Below are 22,929 nucleotides of genomic sequence, written 5' to 3' on the forward strand. Positions count from 1 at the left end.
AATTTGTCTATATATGTGTTTCTGGAACAGACCTCTTCATTCACCTGAGGGAGGAGCAGCGCTCCGAAAGCTAGTGACATCGAAACAAACCTGTTGGACTTTAACCTGGTGTTGTAAGACTTCGTACTGCGCTCACCCCAGTCCAACGCCGGCATCTCCACATCTTAAATAACAGAGCTCCACCACCTCCCTTACCATCCACTCTGTTGTTCCGAATAGTTTGATACCCTTGGATATTTAACTCCCAGTTGTGACCATCCTTTAACCATGTTTCCGTAATGGCCACTAAATCATAGTCAGTCACGATGATTTGCGCCATCAACTCATTTACCTTATCACGAATACTACGAGCATTCAGGTAAAGTACACTCGTTGGCTTTTTTACCTCTGTTCAACCTTAACACCTCAATCAGTAACCTCTCCTAAGTTATATTTCCTCTTAACTTTTCTCCTAATTTTCCTTGTCGTTGAACCCATATCTTCATGTAACAACCTGCCGCGTCGCTTACCATTAATGTTTTTACTTCCCGTTTTATTCCTTTTAGTATTACTGGTCCTATTCACTGAGCTCCCCTCAGTCACTGTACCTTGTACTGTCGCCCTTTTTGATTTTTGACGATGGCTTCTCTGCCTTACACTTTCCCCCTCTATATAACTGTGTTTAGCAATTCATACATCTTAATTGCATGAGTAGAGTCGTCCTGTTTGTGTGCATTTCTCTTCTTTTTAACCTTTAATAAATAGTCTTTGTTACACAACAATTGGGCTATTTAGTCTCACTGACGTATCACTTATTTACTCACACCAAAACAAAATAAAACTATACACCTCCACGAACCTGTGTTCCAAGTTGGGATACCCTTGCAAATAATATCAGCGGACTTCGTGACAGAATCTGCATTTAGTTGTCTCAAATGAAATGGTATAATTTTTTTTTAAAAGCTATAAATCTTGTAATAATAGGTTTACCTTTTTCTGAGATGCATATAAGACCATAAGAAATAGGAACAGGAGTAGGTCATCCAGCCCTTTGAGCCTGCTCCACCATTTAAGATCAAGGTTGATCTAACGGTCGCTATGTCCACTTTCCTGCCTTCTTTCTGTAACCCTTAATTCCCATCCCGATTAAAACTCTATCGGTCTCAGCCTTGAAAACATTCAAGGACTCGGCCTCCACAGCTTCCTGGGGTAAAGAATCCCAAAGATCCATCATTCTTTGAGATAAGAAATTCTTCCTCATACCAGTCTAAAATGAGCACCCTTATTCTCGAACTATGCCCTCTAGTCCTAAACTCTCCCATGCGTAGAAGCATCCTCCCAATATTTACCCTTTCTAATCCTCTAAGAACCTTCATGGTTCAGATTATATCACCACTAATTGCAGAGACGGCATGGTGTCACAGTAACTGTTGTTTCGAACGTCCAGTGGTGGCCATGGAGTGAATGGTCGCATATGTGGTAGCTCCCCCTCGTGGCGGTCTTTTCATGGCCTTTACCCCGGTTTGCAGCAGGAATTTTGGAGCAAAAAGGTGAAGAAGTGTGAGAAGAAATCGACCCCCTAGTTTATGGAGCGGCGGACCAGAAATGCTCGAAAAAGAGCAAACCAATTGGTTGAGACGGGTGAGGTGCTGGCAACGCACGCGGAGATGGTGGAGGGGCAGTGCCCGGCCCTGTCAGCTCAGTGGTCGACGGAGCAGTTGGTGAGCTTCTTGAATGAGAAGTTCACCCAACAACAGAAGGAAAGCTTGGAGAACGTGGCCCGGGAGGAGAACTCGATCAAGGCGGTGGTTGACCCCGTTGAGATGAGACTGGCATCCCAGGGACAGGCGATCCAGAGGTTGAGGGAGCTGGCGGGGAAGCACTAACAATAGTCCACCTCGATGGCAGCGGAGATGGGACTGATCCAAGACCAGCAGAAGCGACTGCTGGAAAAAGTGGAGGACCTGGAGAACCAAGCTCGTAGGCAGAACATTCAGATCATGGGTCTGCCAGAGGGGAGCGAAGGAATGGATGCTGGTGCGTACATCAGGATAATAAGGTCAAGTCAGGCCTGTACAAGAAGGGCGTAAAGTTCGGACTACTGTACCCGGCTTGCCTATGGGTGACCTATGGAGGCCGGGAGTTATACTTTGGCTCGGCAGAGGAGGCAGTGAACTTCATGAAAGAGAACGGACTGGCAGGAGAAGGAGGACTTTGAACTTTGATGAAAGAGAGGTGGAGTGAATGTACTGCATTGCTAAAACGTTGTTTTTGGTGCTTGTTTTTTTCTTTTTTCTGTTTTTTGGCTTTAGGCTTGTTTACAGTTCTTTGCTAAGGGATGAGGCATGCGTCTCTGTGTTCGGGCCTTAGGAGGGATTGTTTGTTTGTTTTTACTTCTTGCCTTTGTCTTGACTTTGCACTAAGATTCGAGTGGGGGGGAATCAGTGGGGGGTAGGATGCTAGGCGCCATGGGTGAGGGCTGCCAGGCTAGCTAGGTGGGCTAGTTCATGGAAACGTAGTGGGGGGTGAGCTGAAGATCTGTGGTGGGAGGGGGGCTGATTGGAGGGGGAGTGGAGGGATCGGGGGAGTGGGGGGATCGGGTGGGGGCGGACAGTATTGCTCTTGGGAGGGACTTTCAAAGTGGAGGAGGAGGAGGGTTGATGGCGATGGATGCCCGAGGGCGGGCCAGGGGATTTGCGGGACATGGGCCAAAGGCTGGCCTGGAAGAGGTTATGGCTGATCGGCAGGGGAGGAGGGGGCAGGGTGCCTCCTGACCAGATTGGTCACGTGGAACGTTTCGGGATTGAATGGGCCAGTCAAAAGGGCCCATGTGTTCGCACACTTGAGGCAACTAAGGGCGGATGTGGCCATGCTGCAGGAGACACATTTGAAGGTGGGGGACCAGATTAGGCTAAGGATGGGATGGGTTGGGCAGGTGTTTCATTAGGGGTTGGACTTCAAAATGAGGGGGTGGCGATTTTGGTTAATAAATGGGTAGCATTCGAGGTGGCGAATATAGAGGTGGACCCTCTATATTAACCTCTATAGCTATGCTTTGGTTAGTGGGAAACTGGAGGGAATGGCTGTGGTGTTGGTGAATATATATGCCCCGAACTGTGGCGACGTGGAATTTATGAGGCGGGTGCTGGGGAAGCTTCCGGAACTAGATTCTCATCATCTGATTATGGCGGAGGGGGATTTCAATACGGTCTTGATTCAAGGCTGGTCAGGTCGAGTACTAGATATGGGAAGGTATCAGCTATGGCGAAGGAGCTCCGGGGGTTCATGGAGCACATGGGGGGGGGGGGTCGATCCGTGGCGATTAAGGAGGCTGAAGAGTAAGGAATTTTCGTTCTACTCCCGTGTGCATAAGGTGTACTCTCGGATAGACTTCTTTGTGATGGACCGTTGCTGGCAGAGGTGGTAGATGCTGAATATTCAGCAATAGTGGTGTCAGACCACGCCCCGCACTTGGTGGACTCGCAAGTTAGTAAAGGAAAGGCCCAGCGCCTGCAATGGAAGTTGGATGCGGGGCTATTAGCGGAGGAGGTGGTGTGTGAATGGGGAGGGAGGCCATTCAGGGATATATTAAGAGCAATGATACGGGTGAGGTATCGGAAGGGTTGGTCTTGGAGGCATTGAAGGCAGTTATCAGGGGAGAATTCATCTCAATTCGGGTCCATTGGAGAAAGTGGAGCGGGTGGAGTTAGACAGACTGGTGGGTGAAATTCTACAGGTGGACAGGAGATATGCGGAGACTCCGGAAGACGGGCTTTTGAAAGAGCGTCAGAAACTGCAACTAGAATTTGGGCTCCTGTCCACAGGTAAGGGGGTGGGACAGCTGAGGAGGGTAAGGGGGTGGTTTATGAATATGGGGAGAAAGTTAGTAGGATGCTGGCGCATCAGCTGAGGAAACAGGAAGCAGCGAGAGAAATAGGGAAAGTGAGGGACATGGGGAGAAGTTGGTTCTGGACCCCAGCCGGGGAGGAGGGGATGAAACGATATTTGGGGGGCTGGAGTTCCCGAGGGTAGATGGGGAGTTGGTAGCGCGACTGGGTGCCCCAATCGGGCTCGGGGAAGTAATAGAGGGGTTTGGGGCGATGCAATCAGGCAACGCCCCAGGACCGTACGGATACCCGGTAGAGTTCTATAAGAAGTTTTCCAGATTGTTGGGGCCGCTTTTGGTAAAGGCTTTTAATGAGTCAAAGGAGTTGGGAGTGCTCCCTTCAATGTTATCGCAGGCATCAATTTCCCTTATCTTGAAACGAGATAAAGATCCGGAAAGCTGTTGGTCATCTAGGCCAATCTTCCTGCTAAATGTGGATGCAAAATTGTTGGCAAAGATCCTGACCACACAAATCGAGGACTGGGTCCCAGGAGTGATAGGGGAGGACCAGACGGGGTTTGTTCAGGGACGGCACCTGGCTACCAACATTTGGCGGCTCCTTAATGTAATTAAGAGGGGCGTGAGATCGAGGTGGTGGTGGCCATGGATGCAGAAAAGGCCTTCAACCTGTGGAGTGGAAATATTTGTGGGAGGTCCTGGGAAGATTTGGGTTCGGGCAGGGATTTTATGATTCTTCTGAACTCCAAGGAGTATAGACCCAACCTATTTAATCTTTCCTCATATGGCAGTCCTCCATACCCTGGATCATCCGAGTAAACCTCCTCTTTACTGCCTCCAATGATTTATACCTTAAATAAGGGGAACAAAACTGTACTTTTTTAAATGTGGCCTCACTGGTACAATGCACAGTTGCAGCAAAACCTTGTTACTTTTATATTCCAGCCCACTCGAAATAAAGTCAACATTCCATTTGCCTTCCATATTAACTTCTGCACCTGGGTTTCATGAACAAGGACACCCAATTCCCTTTGTGCTATAGCTTTTTGCAGTCCATCTCCATTTAAATAATCATCTGCCTTCTCATTCTTTCTTACAAAATGAACAATCTCACATTTTCCCACATTGAATTCCATTTGCCAATTTCTACCCACTCACTTAACCTGTCAATGTCTCTCTGTAAACTATTTATATCCTCCTTACAGCTTACCTTCCTTCCCACCTTTGTTCATTTGCAAATTTGGCCACATTACACTCTGTTCCTTTCTTCAACTCATTAATATATATTATGAAAAGCTGGGGTCTCAGCACTGATCCCTGTGGCACGCCACTGGTTACTGCCTCTAACCCGAGAAAGCTCTATTTTATACATTTTTGTAAATGTACTTTATATATTTATGTGTAATAACATGATGAGACATTTCAGCTGGAATTAGGTAAATTGACAAATCTAGAAGATATATCAATTGAAATAAACAGCATTCAGTGATTTTTAAAAAAATGTATGGAATGCTGGTAACGTTGCCATTTTGAAAGTCTTATTGTTCTCCAGTTACTCTAAATCGTATTTAATACCTTCAGCCACAGGACCTTGTTTTACCTTTGCTTTTATAAGACACCTGCCAACTACTCATCACCACATAAATCATTACGAAATGTACAGCAATTCACTCATAATGGCTTAAGGGCTCGAAGGAAAGAACCTGCAAGTCTTTCATTGACCAGCGAATATTTATTTCAAATCTTCAGGCTTAAGAGATGCAAGGTTAAACATGTATGTTGCTGGAATGTTGCTTTCAATAACTAAAGAAGAAATTAATCAGAAATTGTTCAACCAAAGTTAATAGTGGAACAAAGTCAGCAGTCTTCATTTGTTGAAGTGCAATGTAAATAGAAATTGTCACCCCCCCCCCCCCCCCCCCCCCGCGACACACACACCCATTCGCATCCTCCTTGCCTAACTATGTTCAAACTGTGCCTTGGAAAAATGTACCATAATCAAATTTAGTCATAGTCACAGAGGTTGGACCTCCAGTGGTGGCCATGGAGGGGTAGATCGCACATTTGATAGCTCCCGCCTGTAACGGACTTTTGGACCTTTCCCCCCCCGGTTTTGTTTGGATTTTATGGGATAAATCAGTGAAGAGTGAGACAGTAAGGAGAAATCCCCCTTTGGTGTATAGAGAATTGGACCAGAAGTGGCCGGGTGAGACGACAAAGTCCTATAAGGGAGAAGCAAGCAGAGCTGGTAACACGGGACAGCATGGCGGAGGGCAAGGGCCGCGGGGGGGGGGGGGAAGGCGCAGTGGTTGACAGAGCAGCTGGTGAAATTTTTCGAGGATTGCTTCGCCAAGCTGAAGCAGGACACGCTGGACCCGATTAAGGCTTCGATTGATCAAGTGGTTCAGAATCAGGAAACCCATGGGAGAGCGATCCAGGAGGTCGAACAAAAGTTGTCCGAGCATGAGGAGTATATAACCGTGCTGGAAAGCAAGGTGGGGATTATGAACGACCGCCAGAAAAGAATGCAGGAGAAGCTGGAGAACCTGGAGAATAGGTCCAGGAGGTAGAATCTCAGAATTGTTGGTCTCCCTGAAGGCAGTGAGGGATCGGATGCGAGGGCCTATGTGACGGACATGTTGGAGAAGTTGATGGAGGCTGGGGCGTTCCCTCAGCCCCTGGAAGTGGACAGAGCGCACAGAGCCCTCGCGAGGAAGCCCAGAGCGAACGAAACGCCGAGGGCCATGAGCTGCTTTGCTGACAGGGGAGGAACTGTTATTAGGGGACAAATGGGAGGTCGGGAACGCGACAGCCCGAGGGGGGACTCGAGGAAGCGGGGGACGCGAGCTCGAGGCTGGCCTAAAAAGGGTGATGGCGAGTCAGCGGGGAGGGTGGAAGCCCCCCGTCCAGGCTGATCACATGGAACGTGAGAGGACTGAATGGGACAGTCAAGAGGGCTTGCGGGTTTGCGCATTTGAGGGAACTGAAGGCGGACATGGCAATGCTACAAGAGACACACCGAAAGGTTACAGACCAGACGAGATTGAGGAAGGGGTGGGTTAGCCAAGTGTTCCACTCAGTACTGGACTCAAAGACCAGGGGGGTAGCGATCTTGATCAGCAAACGAGTGGCATTCGAGGCTGGGAGAGTCGAGTCAGACACGGGGGGTAGGTATATAATGGTGAGTGGGAGGCTGGAGGTGGTGCGAGTGGTACTTGTGAACATATATGCTCCAAATTGGGATGACGTGGAATTTATGAGGCGGGTGTTAGGTAAGATCCCAGACATAGAGTCACATAACCTGATCATGGGAGGGGACTTCAACACAGTCACTGATCCAGAATTGGACCGGTCAATATCCAGGTCAGGGAGGAGGCCGGCGGCGGCAAAGGAACTGAAGGGTTTTATGGAACAGATGGGGGGTGTAGACCCATGGACGTTTGCACGGCGGAGGACGAAGGAGTTTTCCTTTTTTTCTCATGTCCACAAGGTACAATCTCGCATCGACATTTTTGTTCTGAGCAGGGCGCTAATACCGAAGGTGGTGGATACTGAGTATTCGGCTATTGCAGTGTCAGATCATGCCCCGCACTAGGTGGATCTACGGGTTAGTGTGGAGAGAGGGCAACGCCCGCTGTGGAGACTGGATATGGGGTTGCTAGGGGACGAGGCGGTTTGTGGGCGGGTTAACAAGTCCATCCAGAACTGCCTGGGAAGAAACGATATGTGGGAGGTCTCTGCAGCGACGGTCTGGGAAGCTTTGAAGACAATAATCAGGGGGGAATTAATCTCGATACAGGCCCACAGGGAAAAGGTGGAACGGGCTGAGACTGATAGCTTAGTGGAGGAGATACTCCAGGTGGACAGGAGATACTCGGAGGCCCCGGGCACGGGGCTGCTGAGGGAGCGGCGGAGGTTACAGGTGGAGTTTGGGCTGTTGGCCACAGGGAAAGCGGTAGAACAGCTGAGGAAGGCAAGGGGGGGGGATCAATGAGTGCGGGGAAAAGGCAAGCAGAATGTTGGCGCACCAGCTCAGGAAAAGAGAGGCGGCCAGGGAGATAGGTAGAGTAAAGAGTAGAGACGGTAAATACGGACTTGACCCAGCGGGGGTGAACGAGGTGTTTAAGGATTTTTATAGTAAATTGTATGAGTAGGAACCCCCGGCTGGAGTGGAGGGGATGAGGCAATTGTTGGATCAGTTGAGGTTCCCGAGGGTGGAGAAGGACCAGGTGGAGATTGAGGAAATAATCAAGGGGCTAGAGGGCATGCAGTCGGGCAAGGCCCCGGGGCCTGATGGCTACCCGGTGGAATTTCTAGAAGATGTTTTCAGAGATATTCAGCCCACTGCTGTTGAGGACATTTAATGAAGCAAGGGAGAAGGGAGTCCTCCCCCCAACAATGTCGCAAACCTCGGTTTTATTGATCCTAAAACGGGAGAAGGATCCGGAGCAATGCGGTCATACAGGCCGATTTCTCTACTGAATGTGGATGCCAAACTGCTCGCTAAGATACTGGCCACAAGGATAGAAGACTGTGATAGGGGAAGACTAGACGGGATTTGTTAAGGGCAGGCACCTTAAGACCAATGTTCAAAGGCTTCTAAATGTTATTATGATGCCCTCAGAAGGAGGGGAGGCAGAGGTGGTGGGAGCGATGGATGCGGAGAAGGCTTTTTATTCGGGTGGAGTGGAACTACTTGTGGGAGGCGCTGGGAAGGTTTGGGTTTGGTGAAGGCTTTATTGACTGGGTGCGTTGCTCTATCAGGCACCAGTAGCGAGTGTGCGTACGAACCGGCTGAGGTCAGGGTATTTTAAACTACACCGAGGGACGAGGCAATGGTACCCCCCTCTCCCCGTTACTGTTTGCTCTGGCCTTAGAGCCTTTGGCCATGGCGTTAAGAGACTCTAGGAACTGGAAAGGGCTAATTCGGGGGGGGGGGGGGGGGGGGGGGGGGGGGGGGGGGGGGGGGGGGGGGGGGGTGGGGGTGGAGCACCGGGTCTCGATCTACGCAGATGACCTGCTCTTGTACATTTCGGACCCGTTGGAGGGGATGGGGGAAGTTATGCGAACCTTAGGGGAATTTGGCAGTTTTTCAGGGTATAAATTGAACATGGGGAAGAGCGAGATGTTGTGATCCAGGCAAGAGGGCAGGAAAAGAGACTGTGAGAACTGCCGCTTAGAATGGTAGGGAAGAGCTTTCGATATCTGGGAATCCAGGTGGCCTGGAAATGGGAGGCGCTGCACAAGTTAAACCTATCACCGGTTTGGTAGAACAAATGGAAGGGGACTTTAAGAGATGGGACATGCTCCCGCTATCACTGGCGGGGAGGGTACATAGAACATAGAACAATACAGCGCAGTACAGGCCCTTCGGCCCACGATGTTGCACCGAAACAAAAGCCATCTAACCTACACTATGCCATTATCATCCATATGTTTATCCAATAAACTTTTAAATGCCCTCAATGTTGGCGAGTTCACTACTGTAGCAGGTAGGGCATTCCACGGCCTCACTACTCTTTGCGTAAAGAACCTACCTCTGACCTCTGTCCTATATCTATTACCCCTCAGTTTAAAGTTATGTCCCCTCGTGCCAGCCATATCCATCCGCGGGAGAAGGCTCTCACTGTCCACCCCTATCCAACCCCCTGATCATTTTGTATGCCTCTATTAAGTCTCCTCTTAACCTTCTTCTCTCCAACGAAAACAACCTCAAGTCCGTCAGCCTTTCCTCTAAGATTTCCCTCCATACCAGGCAACATCCTGGTAAATCTCCTCTGCACCCGCTCCAAAGCCTCACATCCTTCCTATAATGCGGTGACCAGAACTGTACGCAATACTCCAAATGCGGCCGGACCAGAGTTCTGTACAGCTGCAACATGACCTCCCGACTCCGGAACTCAATCCCTCTACCAATAAAGGCCAACACTCCATAGGCCTTCTTCACAACCCTATCAACCTGGGTGGCAACTTTCAGGGATCTATGTACATGGACACCTAGATCCCTCTGCTCATCCACACTTTCAAGAACTTTACCATTAGCCAAATATTCCGCATTCCTGTTATTCCTTCCAAAGTGAATCACCTCACACTTCTCTACATTAAACTCCATTTGCCACCTCTCAGCCCAGCTCTGCAGCTTATCTATATCCCTCTGTAACCTGCTACATCCTTCCACACTATCGACAACACCACCGACTTTAGTATCGTCTGCAAATTTACTCACCCACCCTTCTGTGCCTTCCTCTAGGTCATTGATAAAAATGACAAACAGCAACGGCCCCAGAACAGATCCTTGTGGTACTCCACTTGTGACTGTACTCCATTCTGAACATTTCCCATCAACCACCACCCTCTGTCTTCTTTCAGCTAGCCAATTTCTGATCCACATCTCTAAATCACCCTCAATCCCCAGCCTCCGTATTTTTTGCAATAGCCTACCGTGGGGAACCTTATCAAACGCTTTGCTGAAATCCATATACACCACATCAACTGCTCTACCCTCGTCTACCTGTTCAGTCACCTTCTCAAAGAACTCGATAAGGTTTGTGAGGCATGACCTACCCTTCACAAAGCCATGCTGACTATCCCTGATCATATTATTCCTATCTAGATGATTATAAATCTTGTCCCTTATAATCCCCTCCAAGACTTTACCCACTACAGACGTGAGGCTCACCGGTCTATAGTTGCCGGGGTTGTCTCTGCTCCCCTTTTTGAACAAAGGGACCACATTTGCTGTCCTCCAGTCCTCTGGCACTATTCCTGTAGCCAATGATGACATAAAAATCAAAGCCAAAGGTCCAGCAATCTCTTCCCTGGCCTCCCATAGAATCCTAGGATAAATCCCATCAGGTCCCGGGGACTTATCTATTTTCAGCCTGTCCAGAATTGCCAACACCTCTTCCCTACGTACCTCAATGCCATCTATTCTATTAGCCTGGGGCTCAGCATTCTCCTCCACAACATTATCTTTTTCCTGAGTGAATACTGACGAAAAATATTCATTTAGTATCTCGCCTATCTCTTCAGACTCCACACACAATTTCCCATCCCTGTCCTTGACTGGTCCTACTCTTTCCCTAGTCATTCGCTTATTCCTGACATACCTATAGAAAGCTTTTGGGTTTTCCTTGATCCTTCCTGCCAAATACTTCTCATGTCCCCTCCTTGCTCGTCTTAGCTCTCTCTTTAGATCCTTCCTCGCTACCTTGTAACTATCCATCGCCCCAACCGAAACTTCACACTTCATCTTCACATAGGCCTTCTTCTTCCTCTTAACAAGAGATTCCACTTCCCTGGTAAACCACGGTTCCCTCGCTCGACGCCTTCCTCCCTGTCTGACCGGTACATACTTATCAAGAACACGCAGTAGCTGATCCTTTAACAAGCCCCACTTATCCAGTGTGCCCAACACTTGCAGCCTACTTCTCCACCTTATCCCCCCCAAGTCACGTCTAATGGCATCATAATTGCCCTTCCCCCAGCTATAACTCTTGCCCTGCGGTGTATACTTATCCCTTTCCATCATTAACGTAAACGTCACCGAATTGTGGTCACTGTCCCCAAAGTGCTCTCCTACCTCCAAATCCAACACCTGGCCTGGTTCATTACCCAAAACCAAATCCAACGTGGCCTCGCCTCTTGTTGGCCTGTCAACATATTGTTTCAGGAAACCCTCCTGCACACACTGTACAAAAAACGACCCATCTATTGTACTCGAACTATATATTTTCCAGTCAATATTTGGAAAGTTAAAGTCTCCCATAATAACTACCCTGTTACTTTCGCTCATATCCAGAATCATCTTCGCCATCCTTTCCTCTACATCCCTAGAACTATTAGGAGGCCTATAAAAAACTCCCAACAGGGTGACCTCTCCTTTCCTGTTTCTAACTTCAGCCAATACTACCTCGGAAGAAGAGTCCCCATCTAGCATCCTCTCCGCCACCGTAATACTGCTCTTGACTAGCAGCGCCACACCTCCCCCTCTTTTGCCTCCTTCTCTGAGCTTACTAAAACACCTAAACCCCGGAACCTGCAACATCCATTCCTGTCCCTGCTCTATCCATGTCTCCGAAATGGCCACAACATCGAAGTCCCAGGTACCAACCCACGCTGCCAGTTCCCCTACCTTGTTTCGTATACTCCTGGCATTGAAGTAGACACACTTCAAACCACCTACCTGAACGCTGGCCCCCTCCTGCGACGTCAAATCTGTGCTCCTGACCTCTATACTCTCATTCTCCCTTACCCTAAAACTACAATCCAGGTTCCCATGCCCCTGCTGCATTAGTTTAAACCCCCCCAAAGAGCACTAACAAATCTCCCCCCCAGGATATTTGTGCCCCTCAGGTTCAGATGTAGACCATCCTGTCTGTAGAGGTCCCACCTTCCCCAGAAAGAGCCCCAGTTATCCAAAAATCTGAAACCCTCCCGCCTGCACCATCCCTGTAGCCACGTGTTTAAATGCTCTCTCTCCCTATTCCTCATCTCACTATCACGTGGCACGGGCAACAACCCAGAGATAACAACTCTGTTTGTTCTAGTTCTGAGCTTCCATCCTAGCTCCCTGAAAGCCTGCCTGACATCCTTGTTCCCTTTCCTACCTATGTCGTTGGTGCCAATGTGGACCACGACTTGGGGCTGCTCCCCCTCCCCCCGAAGGACCCGGAAAACACGATCCGAGACATCACGTACCCTTGCACCTGGGAGGCAACATACCAAACGTGAGTCTCTCACGCTCCCACAAAATCTCCTATCTGTGCCCCTGACTATAGAGTCCCCAATTACTAATGCTCTGCTCCTCTCCCCCCTTCCCTTCTGAGCAACAGGGACAGACTCCGTGCCAGAGGCCCGTACCCCATGGCTTACCCCTGGTAAGTCGTCCCCCCCACAAGTATCCAAAGCGGTATACTTGTTTCTCAGGGGAACGACCGCAGGGGATCCCTGCACTGACTGTTTTTTCCCAGTCCCTCTTACAGTTACCCACCTATCTCCAATCTTTGGTGTAACTAATTCCCTGAAGCTGCTATCTATGACCCCTTCTGCCTCCCGAATGATCCGAAGTTCTTCCAACTCCAGCTCCAGTTCCCTAACTCGGTCTTGGAGGAGCTGGAGATGGCAGCACTTCCTGCAGGTAAAATCAGCAGGGACACTAACTGCATCCCTCACCTCAAACATCCTGCAGGAGGAACATTGCACTCCCTTCCCTGCCATTCCTCTAACTTTCTACCAAGATCTGGCTAACAACTAAATTAAATTTTTATAAAAAAATAAAAATAATATAATAAAAATATGGTACTTACCTCAGACCAATGGGTTTTATTATTAGGTTAGAGGAGGAGGGCGGGTGGGAGACACTACACGTGTAGTGTCTCGGGTTTCCTCTCCACCAGAATTTATTGGTGAGGGTCTTCCCAGACGTCCGCGGGCCGACTTCCTGATCCCGCCTAAAAAACTAATTAAAAAAAAAAAAAAAAAAAATTCTCAGCTCCTGCTGAAACTGACTCACCACTCACCAGCTGCTCTCACACCGCCGAAATCGACTGGCCTGCCCCTGCAAAGAGAAGTGCTTTTAAAGGTTGACTTACCTCCCAGCAACCTCCTTCCGCAATGCTCCCGCTGAAACTGACTAACCAGCTGCTCTCACGCCGCCGAAATCGACTGGCCTGCCCCTGCAAAGAGAAGTGCTTTTAAAGGTTGACTTACCTCCCAGCAACCTCCTTCCGCAATGCTCCCGCTGAAACTGACTAACCAGCTGCTCTCACGCCGCCGAAATCGACTGGCCTGCCCCTGCAAAGAGAAGTGCTTTTAAAGGTTGACTTACCTCCCAGCAACCTCCTTCCGCAATGCTCCCGCTGAAATTGACTAACCAGCTGCTCTCACGCCGCCGAAATCGACTGGCCTGCCCCTGCAAAGAGAAGTGCTTTTAAAGGTTGACTTACCTCCCAGCAACCTCCTTCCGCAATGCTCCCGCTGAAACTGACTAACCAGCTGCTCTCACGCCGCCGAAATCGACTGGCCTGCCCCTGCAAAGAGAAGTGCTTTTAAAGGTTGACTTACCTCCCAGCATTCTACAGACCGCGAAGATGACGGTCCGCCCTAGATTTCCATTTATCTTTCAGTGCCTCCCCATCTTCATCCCTAAGGCCTTTTTCAAGCATTTGAATAAGATTATTTCGGGCTTTGTGTGGGCGAGTAAAACCCCGCAAGTGAATAAAGTGTTGCTAGAGCACAGTCGGGGGGAGGGTTGATTGGCGCTGCCGACCTTCTGCAATTACTACTGGGCGGCTAATATAGCCATGATTAGGAAGTGGGTAGTGGGGGAGGGGTCGGCAAGGGAGTGGATGGAGGCGGCGTCATGTAAAGACACCAGTCTGGGAGCATTGGTAACGGCACCTCTGCCGTTCTCGCCGGCCCGATACTCCACAAGTCCGGTGGTAGTGGCGGCTCTGAGGATCTGGGGGCAATGGAAGAGATATAAGAGAGTGGAGGGAGCATCGATTTGGACCCCGATTTATAACAACCACAGGTTTGTACCGGGTAGGCTAGATGGCGGGTTCCGGAGGTGGCAGGGGGCAGGAATCAGAAGGATGGGGGATCTATTTATAGATGGGAGCTTTCTGAGCTTGAAAGCTTTGAAGGATAAATTTAAATTGCCAGCAGGGAATGGTTTTAGGTATTTGCAGGTGCGAGACTTCCTGAGAAAACAGGCGCCGGCCTTCCTGCTGCTGCCGCCATGGGGGATGCAGGATAGAGTAGTTTCCAGTATCTCGGTGGGAGAGGGGAAGGTATCAGATATTTACCAGGAGCTTTCGAAGGCGAAGGAAACTCCGGTGGAGGAGCTTAAGGACAAGTGGGAGGACAAGCTAGGAGAAGAGATAGAGGCGGGGCTATGGGCAGATGCCCTAAGCAGAGTTAATACCTCCTCATCATGCGCCAGGCTTAGCCTGATACAATTTAAGGTAGTCCACCGGGCACACATGACAGTGGCTAGGATGAGCAAGTTTTTCGGGGTAGAGGATAGGTGTGCGAGGTGCGCGGGAAGCCCAGCAAATCATGTCTACATGTTTTGGGCATGCCCAAAGCTTAGAGGGTTTTGCTAAGGCAATGTACATGGTGCTAAAAACACAGGTGGTGCCGAGTCCGGAGGTAGAGATCTTTTGAGTGTCGGAAGATCCGGGAGTTCAGGGGCGAAAGAGGCCGACGTTCTGGCCTTTGCCTCCCTGGTAGCCCGGAGACGGATCTTAGTAATGTGGAGGGACTCAAAGCCCCCGAGTGTAGAGACCTGGGTTAGTGACATGGCTGGGTTTCTCAGTCTCGAGAAAATAAAGTTTGTCTTAAGAGGGTCAATGTTAGGGTTCTCCCGGAGGTGGCAGCTGTTCGTCGACTTTCTCGGGGAAAATTAAAATGTCAGCAGATGCAGTAGCAGGCGGATTGTTGTTGTTTGGTGGAGGTGCGTGAAGATTGGGCAGGGAGGGGGTAGAGAATGTTCATTTTGCCATGTGGATGTTATTGTTTTTGTTAATGTCATAAAAATTTTCAAATACCTCAATAAAAATATATTTTTTTAAAAGTCGCAGAGGTTTACAGCATGGAAACAGGCCCTTAGGCCCAACTTGTCCATGCCGCCCAGTTTTTACCACTAAGTTAGTCCCAATTGCCCGCATTTGGCTCATATCCCTCATTTTACCCATATAACTGCCTAAATGCTTTTTAAAAGACAAAATCGTACCCGCCTCTACTAGTGCCTTTGACAGCTCGTTCCAGACACTCACCACCCTCTGTGTGAAAAAATTGCCCCTCTGGATCCTTTCGTATCTCTCCCCTCTCACCTATGCCCTCTAGTTTTAGACTCCCCTACCTTTGGGAAAAGATGTTGACTATCTGCCTTATTTATGCCCCTCATTATTTTATAGACCTCCATAAGATCAACCCTAAGCCTCCAACGCTCCAGAGAAAAAAGTCCCAGCCTATCTATACTTTCCTTATAACACAAACCATCAAGTCTCGGTAGCATCCTAGTAAATCTTTTCTGCAATCTTTCTAGTTTAATAATATCCTTTCCATAATAGGGTGACCAGAACTGTACACAGTATTCCAAGTGTGGCCTTACTAATTAATGTCTTGTACAACTTGAACATGAGGTCCCAACTCTTGTATTAAATGTACTGACCAATGAAACCAAGCATGCCGAATGCCTTCTTCACCACCCTGTCTACCTGTGACTCCACTTTCAAGGAGCTATGAACCTGTACTCCTAGATCTCATTGTTCCATAACTCTCCCCAACACCCTACCATTAACTGAGTAGGTCCTGCAGGTCCTGGCCCGATTCGCTCTAACAAAATGCATCACCTCACATTTATCTAAATTAAACTCCATCTGCCATTCATCGTCCCCGTGGCCCAAGTGATCAAGATCCCATTGCAATCCTAGATATTCTTCTTCATTGTCCACTATGCCACCAATCTTGGTGTCATCTGCAAACTTACTAACCATGCCTCCTAAATTCTCATCCAAATCATTTAAGATAAATAACAAATAACAGTGGACCCAGCACTGACTGGAAATGTTTCAATTCAATCCCTGATCTGTGATTAATTAGTTGAGCCTGATAGGATAACAACAGACACTAGAATTGCAGAGTTCACAGCTTTTAAGGAGACGGAAAGCTCTGAAGAGTGACGTAGACTTGAAACATTAACTCTGTTTCTCTCTCCACAGTAAGAAGTCTCACAACACCTGGTTAAGGTCCAACAAGCTTATTTGAAATCATAAGCTTTCGGAGTGCTGCTCCTTCATCAGGTGAAGTGGAGGCAGATTCACAATCACTGCATATATAGGAGAGACACAATTGCAAGATAATTACAGATTTGAATGTGAAGAATGGTTGGAATGTGAGTCTTTACAGATAAACAAATCTTTACAGGACACCTGGCTTGAGACAATTCACACCTCGATTACGTGTGATTATCACTCACTCCACTCACACTGACTGTTCCTATAAAGATTTGTTTATCTGTAAAGACTCACACTTAAACTATAGTTTAATTTTCATAACTAAAACAATTACCTGAACAGGACCAATACTTTTGTTTCTACCTCCTGGCATTCCATCCTCCCTGATTGCTGAAAAAAATAAAATAAAAACTGATCAGATTAACACCACCGTTAGTGCATTTACAAGACTGATTTTCATTTTCTTATAAAATTTGTGCATAGCATTCCCTTGATCTGCTCTTGTCACACATCAATTAGAAAACAGGCAGATAATATAACCAGGTTTCTGCCACTGTTACTCTGAGCCAATCATTAACGGTCAAGCAACAATTACACTGAAGGCACTCTTCTGTTGAATCTCCTTCAAACCGAAAACATCGACTTGCCTCCCCTGCCTTTAATAGTGATGGAACAATGAATCGGATCGTAGTAACCTGTATCCTTCTTTTCAATGTGCCTGATGTTAAAATCTCTCTTTTTTAATATAAGGAAATTATATTTTAAAAAGATGACTAATATATTTCCCCCAACAGATAAAGTATTGCCATTATATATTCTGAAAAACAAGATGCATTCTTCAAAAACAATATAATTTATAGTAAGAAGTCTTACAACACCAGGTTAAAGTCCAACAGGTTTGTTTCGATGTCACTACCTTTCGGAGCGCTGCTCCTTCTTCAGGTGAACTGCGTTCTTCACCTGAAGAAGGAGCAGCACTCCGAAAGGTAGTGACATCGAAACAAACCTGTTGGACTTTAACCTGGTGTTGTAAGACTTCTTACTGTGCTCACTCCAGTCCAACGCCGGCATCTCCACATCAATATAATTTATGTATTAGAGGTTACTGACCACCACAAACTTTTAGACAAATAGATAATTTTTGTGCAGGTATGAAACATGTGCATTTAATATGAAAATCAATTTATTCAGTACCTAAGAGCATTAATTTCTTTTCCAATTTAGTAACTCAATAAAACATGCATATATCCTTTATCCCATATTCCTAAATATCTAAGTTTTGCTAAAGTAGAAATATTGTATTCTATGATACCAAACTTTGGTTCATACTGTTTGAACCCTGGCAAATTCTTGAATTTATTTTAATCAAAACCTTGTTTAAATAGCAAATATATTTGTGAATGATCAATGAGTCCTAAAAACAGTAACCAAAAGGTGCAACAATTCTTATCTATTTCCCAAATAACTAGTTAAGCTAGATTACCACTAGCTATTTTAAAGTTGTGAACTAGTTTTCCAAGATATTAAAGGCTGTCTGCTACTCTGTATTAGTTTGATAAAGTATTCAAAAATCAAGGGAAATCAGGTGGAATTTTCAATATTTAAATTAACATTTATGAAAAGCATTTCTGACGTGTTATTTAGTTTTTAAGATTGGAACACAGAAGGAAATCCTCTGGGGTCATTTACTATAATTTTAGATGGCCACAGCACATTGTATTATTATGAATTACTGGACATCTAGGTCTGCTTTGTATCACACAGTGCATGTGAAAATGCAATCCAAAAGTACTTGGAGCATTTAACACTGATGCACCTCATGTGTGTCAAGCTTATTAAGGACCCAAACTACTGTCCCTGACATAAAAGCCCATAACATGATCAAATTGTCCAACAGCCAACCCAAGGACAAAAATTGGACTCCAACATATCCATTTTCAGGGCACAAAATTGGTGTAAAAATCAGCTTGCAGATGTACATCCATCATATTAATTTGACTGACATTGCGGTATTCCCGAAATACCCACCAAGGAACTTTCTTTTGCATGTGACAGGCCTAATGTCAGTTTCATAACCCCACACCGTAATTTGGTAGTCTTTCCAGATTCTTCTGGATCTTAATAAGGCTGCTACAGGCCACCATGAAATTGTGTTTTTTTCTCTTCATCTTAAAAGGAGGAGCAGAAATTTTTCTCCTGGCTCCACAGCAATGCTGTGGACTGCTGTCAGCCTGCACCTGTCCTTCTCATTCAGCTTCTCACCCTTTGCATACACACACACACAATGGTACCTACCCAAGGGTTGCTGCCAGGATTACACTTAAGTTGAATTGGCGTAAGGCAATAAGCTGCCTCTTGACATCGATTGGCCTCCAGAGCTCACTGCAATTATGAAATGAAGCCAGAGGTTCAATGTGGTCCAAGGCTTGACCCTTCAGCTACGTGCATCAAACGTGTCAATCTGATCCTTAAAATCAAGCGGAAACCTCCCACTGCCTAAGGAACAGTTACCATGGCAAATGTCCTCTCTTAAACAGAACTCATCATTTTTTTCTATTTTTAAAGAGCAGCTGCTCTGCCCCTAGTATTCCGACTTTCCCCCCAGAATTAGTCTGCTGTTTAAATAGGAACTATGGATATTGATCATTATTTGTAAGTTTTGGGAGAGAAGAAAGCAGAGTTGAGGGGGCACACATAATGGATAATTTTTCACCTTATGTGATCAAATACAAAATAACCTTAACAGCTACTTCTATACAGTCCAAGATAATCATACATGGATGCAGGAAAGCTTGTAGGAGAAGACTACTATCCTCTACGGGAGACACAACAGAACTTTTTTATTATCCTGAGGCCAAACCAATAAGCCATTTTAAGGATAGAGAAGGTGTTTGTGTCCGTAGAGGTGATTGCAACTTGAATTTATGGTTCACGGTCTTCTAAGTAACAGTAAGAGACTAATGGCAAAGCTCCCTCAACCTGCTGTGCACACTTGCATAATGCTGATCACAGATATCTTCTTGTTCAACTCACATTATTCATCAATTTCCCTATGGAAAACTGGGAACAACTCAAAGAATCCCACACTATTATAATCTCGTTGGGTTCGCCAAAGCACAGGATATTATAGATAGCACATGTTGCTGTATGGATCCTTAGCCACAGAACCATTTGTTTTTTAAAATTCTATCATGGGATGTTAGCACCACTGGTAAGGCCAGCATTAGCTACCCATCCATGGTTGCCCTTGGGAAAATGATGGTGAGCCACTTTCTTGAACCGCAGCAGTTCATGTGCTGTAGGCACGTATACCCTGTGTTCCAGGATTTCAGTCACAATGAAGGAACAGCAATTTAATTCCAAGTCAGGATGGTGTGCGGTTTGGAAGGAAACTTTCAGGTGGTGGTGTTCCCATATATCTGCTGCCCTTGTCCTTCAAGGTGGTAGAGGTCAGTAGTTTGGAAGTGCTATTGAAGGAGCCCTTTGTTCGTTGTTTCAGTGCATCTTATTTATGGTACTTACTGCTGCCACTTTGCATTGGTGGTGGAGGGAGTTCCAAAAATAGAAACGAGGTAAAATAATTCCAAGTCAATAGTGGCGATATGCATACATGCATATCTGTATATGACTACAAATGTATAAAGCTGTTTATCAAGGAATGTAATCACAGGTATGACCTCCTCAGCATAAGGGGAGGCAGTGGCGTAGTGATAATGTCACTGCACTAGTAACCCAGCTCTGGAGACAAGGGTTCAAATCCCACCACAGCAGTTAGTGGAATTTGAATTCAATTACCTGCAACAAAAATAATTTGCTGGTCAGCAGTGATGGTAACCATGAAATCATTGCAGATTTTTGTAAAAATCCAACTGGTTCACTAATTTCCTTCAGGAAAACAAATGGGCGGGTTTCTCCATTTCTGAGACTAAGTGTTGACGCCGACGCAGAATTCGTGGACTTTCACGGCAGCAAAACTGGTGCCACAGCTGGACCGATTCAGTTACTGCTTAGGGGCTAGCACCGGCGCCACATGGAACACATCGATTTTAGTGAGAAACGGCGTGGGATTCATCAGTTTTGCGATTGACACTCAGGAGGCTGACAACTTCACTTCACTTCCCACACACACTATCCCAGTCAACAAGATGGCAGCGGAGAGCGGCACCAATGTCCGTGGACGCAGAGCTCGTGACCCTCTTGGACACTGGAGGAGAGAAGGATGACCATGTACCCTGGGCCTGGGAAGGAGGCTGGCAACTACTGCTTTTTGCATGCCTGGGCGCAGGATGGCAGAGACAGTCAGTGCCGTGGGCAATGTCATCCGGAGCTGTCAGCAGTGCCGTAAAAAACTGCATGACCTCCTCAGGGCTGTCAGTATGAGTACTGTGCCCCTGGCCTGTAACCCGACACCTCCCCCACCAACCCCCCCCCCCCGAGGGTGGGTGAAACCCCACCCTGCATCATATGTCGGTACCAACCATACTGGCCGCCATGGCCAGGTGTCCTGGCCACTGAGGCCACCAGCTACCCCCACACTCGGCTGCATACGTCGACTGTCTAACACTGTAATTTTCTGTCCCCACCCAGGAGAAGGCCGCGCACAACTGTCGGGAGCGGAGCAAGGCAGAGGGAAACTGCCGTATCTGCAGCCCCTCACTGTGGGTAAGCAGAAGGCCCTGGATGGGGTCAGCGACCCTGAGAAAAGGGAGTCTGCCGAGGTGGAGTTTGGCCGCAGGCGAGACCCCGCTTAGTTGCGGTTTCCAGCCCTCCGCCCTTGACACAGGAGACCCCGGAACTCGAGTCGGAAGGCGACAGTGATATTCCGTCACAGCTGTCTCCAATACTCTCCACCATCCCAGGGACACTCAACTTGGTTGGACACTTTAAGGAAGACACTCCTGGGACACTCTCTGCTGGAATACCGTAACACCTCGGTAACCGTAACACCCGAGCAGCAGCCGGGCGCCCCAGAAGATGGCTGCCAACAGGGATCCAGGTTACAGGGCAGGAAGCATAGCAGGCCATATCTATTCCTGCTGTACTGTCCAGAAAACTACTTAGAAGTAGCGTTAGGGCCCGTAAGACCAAAACGTTAGACACTAGTTAAGTTGGCATGGGTGCAAGGTACAGTTTAGTTATCGGGCTAGGGCACAAACCTGCAAATAATTGTTCACATTAAACACCTGTTACCACGGTTACAATCTGTCTCGGTGCTCTGTCAGATGGGTGTGAGGGATGGGGTGGGCTGGTCTCAACACCCCCCCCCCCCCCCCCCCCCCCACCACCTCCTGACAGTCCACACCAACTTCATCCCAGGGAATCGATGGAACGGTGTGATGGAGTGGCAAGCTCCCATGCATGGATCACCCAGGTGGACGGTGGGAAGTGCTCCTGGAGGCAGGAGTCGAATGATGCGGAGCACCAGAGCTCATCACAGAGCGGGTTGTCATTATCCTCCATCCCATGGACCAGACTCACTGTTACTGCCAACCAGGGCCCCCACCCCGGAGTGCGGCAGGTATGTGTCATGGAGGGGGTTGCAGACGAGGGGGTGGGATGTGGTATCTGTGCCCCTGGCCAGTAACCCCCCCCCGCCACAAAAGCTGGTGAACCTGGAGGCAATCAGAGCATCCCTTGCACATTGGCCCTGGCGCACAAGTTGTGTGGCCTCCCGTGTGTCCCTGTGCCCCATGTCCTGCCCATCCTTCTTGTTGGACGAGGCCTGGTGTTCCTCCTCCTCTAGCACATCGCTTCGTTGCTGTGCGATGTTGTGGAAGACACAGCAGGCAGCCACGATGCGGGCGACCCTCTCTGCATCTTACTGGAGGGCCACTCCAGAGTGCTCCAGTCACTTGAACCGTATCTTCAGGAGGCTGAAGCACCACTCGATCATGCTCCTGCTTGATGTATGGACGTTGTTGTAACGGGTCTCTGCGTCGGTCTGTGGCTTCTGGATAGGTGTCATCAGCCATGAACACAGTGGATAAGGGCGTCTCCAACATGTCAGGAATCGTCCAGTGTGCCAGGATGAAGACGTCGTGCACACTGCCCGGGTATCAGGTGCAGAAGTGAATGATGCAAAGCTGATGGTCACATATCAGCTGCACATTCCTTGAGTGGTACCCTTTTGGTTTGTGTAGAACGGCAGGTTATCTGCAGGTGTCCATTGGGGAACATGCATCCCGTCGATCATCCCCTGGACCTGGGCATGGCAGCGATCCCCCCTGCTCGGGCCTCCTGGTGGGCTCGGTACACATTGAAGTGGATGTATTGAGCTTGGGTATATAGGGTTTCCGTGACAGCGCAGATACGCCTATGCACCGAGGTCTGTGAGATCCCGTACAGGTCCTCACTCGGTGCCTG

At 48.0% G+C, this 22,929-nt stretch overlaps 1 protein-coding gene across 5 annotated transcripts in view; it reads right to left on the reverse strand.

Annotated features, from left to right (window-relative positions):
* LOC140399163 (nuclear receptor subfamily 6 group A member 1) overlaps positions 1-22,929 on the reverse strand; it is a 684,364-nt gene that overhangs the window by 128,309 nt on the left and 533,126 nt on the right. For all 5 annotated transcript variants that reach the window (XM_072488435.1, XM_072488433.1, XM_072488437.1 and 2 more), the window contains one exon: positions 16,901-16,956. In XM_072488435.1, the coding sequence (XP_072344536.1) occupies positions 16,901-16,956 (56 nt within the window). The remainder of the gene's footprint in view (positions 1-16,900; positions 16,957-22,929) is intronic.

This window comes from Scyliorhinus torazame, chromosome 22 (genome assembly GCF_047496885.1).
Source record: "Scyliorhinus torazame isolate Kashiwa2021f chromosome 22, sScyTor2.1, whole genome shotgun sequence".
Taxonomy (NCBI): Eukaryota; Metazoa; Chordata; class Chondrichthyes; order Carcharhiniformes; family Scyliorhinidae; genus Scyliorhinus; species Scyliorhinus torazame.